The following is a 6,730-nucleotide window of genomic DNA, read 5'->3' on the forward strand; positions in this document are numbered from 1 at the left end:
TTAAAGGCAATCTAGAAAGCTCAAACTCCCCCAACATACATACATCTATATCAAATCTATATCTATCTCTTATTCACATGTATTGTATACAGTACTAAGAAAAACGATGAAGAATTTCTCCATTATAAAAGATTCAATTTAAAGCCATATATTGAAAGAACATTAATAGCTATGACTGACTCTGCATATTATTTATAAACCCTTTTAGGCTACCTTTTAAAATATTATGCACACTCTTAAGGGAGACTAGACTCTCTCTTTCTATATCTGCTACCACCACAAAAATATGCACCCAAACTTTCTCAATGCTGTCTCCCAAATTTTGGTACATTCGTCCAAGAATATATTACCCCAAAATACGCTGACATCTATTTTTATCTGACTAAATTTTTAAAGGAGCTTCATTATGAAGTGAACAAACACACACTAAATTTAATCAAGCAACCAATTAAATTATGAAGGAAGAAAACACTGCAAAAGTAAATTATTTAAGCAGTCTTTTAAAATGACTAGCTTTTGTGCAAAATGCAAAGAATATGAGCTCCCCAAAGCTGTCCTGAAAGGGAAATACAGGAAAACCCCACATGAAACCTAACATTCCCTTATGATATGGGTGCCACAGAAACATAGTCCATGTTTTTCTCTATTGACAGTTCTATTGGGATATTCACCACAAGCTGATTACATCTTTTTTAAATTTAAATTTCTAGGGGACTCTGATAGCCTTTATCTGCACTTATCTGACAAATAAGAAATATAAATGTATTTTTCTAAAATAAAATTTTGCTACATTGCGTGTAAAATTCGCCTACAAATGGTTGCTCATAGTTCTTGTTAAGGGACAGCTTTGTGTTACTCATTTTATTTACTGTATTTTTAATAGTCAATGACTGAAATTAATTTCTGTCTGTCTGAGTGGGCAATAACAAGGGTCTTGGGCATGGAGCTCATTGCTCAAAATCACCACAGAAAGAACATTCATCCATCATATTCACTTTAAGGCGACATTTTTTAACAATTACATAGTAAACAGTTTTAAAACAACAGCATCAACCATTTAACTGAACTTGTGAGCTGCCCCATTTTCCCAACAACTCCGGGCAGCTCACAACAATCAAGCAAAGAAACAGCAGTAGAATTCTAAATGAGGAGCCTTGCCTGAGTGGGAGTTGGCGGAGACTTCGATTCAGGAGAAGGTTCACTGATTTCTCCAAGAGAAGACACGCGTGGAGGACAGGCGGGTTCAGGGTCAAGTTCAAACACCAATTTACTTACAGGGGAATCACTTGGCGGGAGAAAAAAAAGTTCACTGTAAGCCTGTTGACCATATTTGTTATTTATTTATTTATGAGATTTATAGGCCGGCCTTCTCCTCGCGGACTCGGGGCCGCTTACAAGAATAAAATACAATATAGTTAACTATGAACAATTAGAAAAGTTAAGAAAAATAAAAACCCAACATAAAACAGTCAATCATTCTTCATTCACACTACTGGGCGGAGTGGGAACTATCGCTCACAGCCCCAGGCCTGCCAGCATAGATGTGTTTTCAACACCTTTCGAAAGGTGAGGAGAGTTGGGGTGGTACAAATCTCCGGGGGGAGTTGGTTCCAGAGGACTGGGGCTACAACAGAGAAGACCCTTCCCCATGGACCCACCAGTCAGCATTGTTTGGCTGACAGGACCCAGAGAAGGACGATTCTGTGTGATCTAACTGGCCGCTGGGATATATGAGGCAGAATTCTACACAATAATTTAATTTTCTTTAAAAAAAAAATTCCAGTGAGATAAGCATCTAGTTCTTCTTATGCTGCAAATGTTTCACAGGATTTTTAACATTTTAGCCATTTACCTACCTAGTTGGTGAGCCTAATTCCGAAATGTGAGGATCTGCTACTGGGGTAGGCACGGAGGCTTGGGGGCTGAAAGTCCCAGTATGATTGACTGTTGGAATAGCTCTTCTCACCAACCTTCCCCAAGTGGCAATATTAATATTCATTTGCGGAGCTCTGAGAAATGTTTTGCCTGTGGATAAAGAAAACAAAGCCTAGGTAATTTCTTTATTTATCACCAAAAGCTATAACTAAATGAGAATTCATATATTCATTAGTTTATTACTTGTGATGGATAAGCTGTGCATGTCGTATTTCCTATCTTTTTTTCTTTCTTATTAAAGCCTTGTTGACAAATTATGAAGACTTATCTTTAATTAAATGTTGACACATCAGCATCAATTTTTATTAATTCTAGGACCAAATGCTAAAGCTGTAAAACCAACCCCCTCACCTTGTTGCTTGGAGAAAATTTTCTTCTGTCTCTGGAGTTTTGGTCTTCTTTCAATAACAGGATTAAAAAATGTAACCTGCAATTCAGGCAATAGGTATTACAATGCAAAACTAATACTTTTTGGAAACAAGACTTGAATATTTGCTAAAAGTATTTGCGCTTACCTCTGCAAACAAAGTACCCTGAGGTTCAAGATAGAGACACATTCCATGTCGCTGATTATCCAAGAAGTCTTCTAACCTCAGAAATTTCACGGCACACAAAGATCTCCAATCACGCCAATAAACAGAAATCTCTAACTCACGTGACTGAAGAACAATAAGAAACAAACTCAGGCTAAGTTTTTATTTACTAGATTTGAGCTGGAAATATTCTTACACAAGAATTACTCAACCTTGGGAACAGATAACATTAGCAATGGAAGAAATCATCTTTCTTTTCTGCCCACAGAATTATTTCATGTATTTTACCTGCTGCTTTCAAGCTAGTGTACTACTGCATAAACTGGCTCAGATGTTATATCCATAAAATGAATGACCAACAATAAGATAAAAATAATTCCAATGCTGTTGCAAATTTTAAGGGGAAATCATCAGAGACTAGAGAGGAAACTTCTTTTGCTTCCATGTATTGAATCAATCCTAATTAACATTGTAAGGCATACTATTTCTGCAATTCTCAAAATGTTTAAGGCTCTTTAAAAATGCTAAAACAAAAAGCTTAATCCTGTAAAAGCTAGGTGGCACTCCGAAGGCTAGAAAAGAGTAATTTATGATCTGCAGCTCTAATGCTGGATAAAGGTAAACCACCCTATTTTAACCAAAAGGAACAGTTTATCTTACAGTGAAAACAAATAACATGCAGGTAGGCACACTAAATAAGATGCAAGGATCAAGGGGACCTTCAGTTCAGTTTGCTGCTTTTCCAATCCTTCTACTCCTCGACCCTTCCCCCATCATAAATACTGCACCCCACTATGTAATGTGTAGCGCTATTCCTTTGACCTCAATGGGACTTTATATACAGATCAGATCATATTATTTCTCAATCTGATGAAGGCAGCTTTGAATGTTCAGCACGTCTGCTATACTCAGATTTCTTCAATATAAGAGAAAATCAAAACTTAAGGGGGATTTTAACACACAGTTCAACAATATCTATATGTGTATATGTGTGCGCGTGTATATATATATAGACACACACACATATACATACATACACACACACTTCTAGTCCTGAACTCATGCTCTATATATGAATTTGGCATAGATTTAAGTATATATGAGCAAAGCTAAAATCCACATGGAGAAGAACTTTTGTAAACATGCGTAATGTCAGTTGCCTTTCACTGTCTTAAAACTGACTGGCTGGCAGTCTTTGAATGCAGCAAATTGGCAAGACAAGAGGTTGTTTATTTTAGGAATGTTCGATTGACTAGATATGAGACATTATTTTCAGAGTCAAAAAACGTGATCTTTTTGACACAGTTTCAGGAAATCTGCTTCCTGACTTCATCAAATAAAATATGTTTTTTTAAAAATCTCTATATACAAAAAGCATACTCGGTATGTTAAAAAACCCAAATTGTTTCAACAGCTACAATTGATTTACAACAGTACATACAATTAGTTAAAACGTCTCTCAAACCCTCTATACGTTTTACTACATGACTTTACTTAATATCATGTGAAGCCAAGCACTTATAAATGATTTGTTGCAAATACTATGAGCACACTGATGCAGAATCCTAAAGATGTATGACTGGAATGCACTTCTGCTTAGGTAAGTACCATCTTTTATTTTCATCCTTGTTTCAGAGAGAGGAATGGACTGGAATGCTCTATTCTATTCAGGAAAAGGAAGCTACATTCCAAGTCAGAATATCTCTCTAGGCATAAGAAGCAAATTACTCAATTGGAAATCATTGTAAACTTATTAAAGAGGTCCTTACTCTGTCTAGTTCCAGTGTAAATTTCTGGTCCCAGGACTGATTGGAAATAGGCTTCCAGCTAGTTTGATCAACAACAGTGTTGTCCAATTTCAAAACAGCGCAGATTTCATCTGCAAGCAAATTAAGTAAATTCAGTTTAGAATGTTAAGATTAGATTCCAAAAACAGTAACAGAAGCAGCCCTGACAATGAGTAACAGTTTGAAATCAGTTAAAATCTGTACAAAAATGTAAGTAAAGCACAAACGTCTACTTAGTTTGAAGAGCAATTGCAATCTTCGTTTAGGTAACAACAATAATGGTAGACGAAAATGATCAGTGTGCATGTTCCATGTCATTGTGTGCAAAGCTCAAATGCTTTCTAAACTGCAACCCCCCCCCCCCCCCCCTTTTCTCACTAGACCAGTATTTTCCAATCTTGGCAACTTGAAGATATCTGGACTTCAACTCCCAGAATTCCCCAGCCAGCGTTTGCTGGCTGGGGAATTCTGGGAGTTGAAGTCCAGATATCTTCAAGTTGCCAAGGTTGGGAAACATTGCACTAGACGAAATGACAGCTCATTTCATTTTTCTCTGTTACAAAGAAAGATAAAATGTTGGCTCCTTTTATACAGATAATCTTCCACTTACAACCAACCATTAATTCAGCAACCATCTGAAGTTATGCCAATGATGAAAAATGTTCTTATGAACCATGCTTGAAATCGCAGCCCTTGCAATGGGCTCCCACTGGTGAACAAAACCTGTATGGTTTGCAGGCCACCAGCTCATGACTGCAAATCCTCCCAGCTGCCTACTTCCCATTTTCTGCCCTTTGGCCAACCTGCACCTTGCCTTTTGGGTCAGCAAGCAGTCCTAGAACCAGGGACATTCTAACCTCGATCTGCCTCCTTTCCCTAGTCATAAAGATCAATTCCGGATCAGGATTAGAAAGCGATTAGGAAGGGAAGGAAATGGAGGATGGCTAGAGATTAGCCTTCCCCTCGCAAGCAAATTGGAGAATATATGGATTTTGGAAGAGTTAATCTCCAACAGGCTTCTCTGCCCTATTGTTCCACTTGTTTTTCTGATTTCCAGATACAACCCCACAGTAGATAAAGAGGCAGGCTGGGGCCAGGTGCATCCATGGGGCAGTGAAAGCCCTTGATATGAGGAGTAAGAAAAATAAAGGGATGCCAAAGTTAATTTTAAACTCAACTGATCAGAGGGCAATGGACGAGGTGTAGCGAAGTAATCTTTTCCAGTCCAATGTTAAAGAACAGAGGTGAAAAAGAAGTGTGCTTGTCAGCAGCAACATGTGCCTTGCTGTGCCTGCAGCTTCCTGGGACATGGCAAACAGCCCCAGAACTGTACAGTTCTGGGGCTGCTTGCTGATCCACAAGATAGGGTGCTAGCAGCTGCAAGATAGAAATGTTGTAGTTGGAAGTACAGTGGTACCTCTACTTGTGAACTTGATTCATTCCGTGACCAGATTCTTAAGTAGAAAAGTTTGTAAGAAGAAGCAATTTTTCCCATAGAAACCACAGGGAGGGTGAAGGCCCTGTTTCCTCCCAGGAGATTCCAAGAGAGGCCCCATGGAGGCTTCTCCCCGCCTTTTCCGGCCCTGTTTCCTCCCAGGAGATTCCTAAAGAGACCCCACGGAGGTTTCTCCCTGCCTTTTCCAGTTAGTTTCGGAGGCTTGGGTTTGTAAGTGGAAAATGATTCTTGAGAAGAGGCAAAAAAATCTTGAACACCTGGTTCTTATCTAGAAAAGTTCATAAGTAGAGGCGTTCTTAGGTAGAGGTACCACTGTAGTTCCTTTTGTTGAGGCTTGGGGCTGCAAGGGATCAAATTGGAAAGGCTTGGATTGGAATGGATAATTGTTTAACAACCCATGATTCGCAGTTAACTACAAAAGGGGTTGCTGGGATTGCCATAAGTTGTTGAAATCATGTGACGACTCGCTTTACGTCCACACCAACTTACAGCAACAACCCTGGTCCCAACTGTGGTCACAAGTCAATGACTACCAGTGCACGCTACAATTTCTACATTCTCACGGTGATTACTGGGACTCTTAGTAAGCAATTCTATATGCCAGGGCATAGGTATGAGTCCATATTATTACTCCTGTCTTGCAGTATTATCATTATGAAGGGTAAAAAGAAGGCAGCAGTGAGGGAGTTGTAAAAAAAAAATCACTTTGATTTTATGCCACTAATTTCCATCAATCATGGAAGGTTCAAATCAATACATATTTTGAATCAACAGGGAAATATAATTCATTTTCTCATTCATTACATTTTAAAATTCAATTTTATCTGAACAGTTCCAATATATCTGAGGCAGCCTATGTTTTATTAGTTGCAATATCCCAAATCACAGGCTTTCAACAGAAAAGAGAACCTTCCACTCTTCAGACATCATCAAATTAAGGATATACAAAACATTCCATTTTGTTAACAAAATATTCTGGCAAAAACTTCATTGTTTTCCCCTCCTGATAGTTTTGTGCC

General features: G+C 38.3%; 1 protein-coding gene across 1 annotated transcript in view; it reads right to left on the reverse strand.

The window, feature by feature from the left end:
* Window positions 1-6,730, reverse strand: part of PKN2 (protein kinase N2) — a 35,985-nt gene that overhangs the window by 21,645 nt on the left and 7,610 nt on the right. Inside the window, exons 5-9 of the mRNA XM_070746612.1 lie at window positions 4,238-4,347; window positions 2,451-2,594; window positions 2,287-2,362; window positions 1,857-2,025; window positions 1,159-1,285 (exon numbers count right to left, since the gene is read on the reverse strand). Of these exons, the coding sequence (XP_070602713.1) occupies window positions 1,159-1,285; window positions 1,857-2,025; window positions 2,287-2,362; window positions 2,451-2,594; window positions 4,238-4,347 (626 nt within the window). The remainder of the gene's footprint in view (window positions 1-1,158; window positions 1,286-1,856; window positions 2,026-2,286; window positions 2,363-2,450; window positions 2,595-4,237; window positions 4,348-6,730) is intronic.

This window comes from Erythrolamprus reginae, chromosome 3, assembly GCF_031021105.1.
Source record: "Erythrolamprus reginae isolate rEryReg1 chromosome 3, rEryReg1.hap1, whole genome shotgun sequence".
Classification (NCBI taxonomy): domain Eukaryota; kingdom Metazoa; phylum Chordata; class Lepidosauria; order Squamata; family Dipsadidae; genus Erythrolamprus; species Erythrolamprus reginae.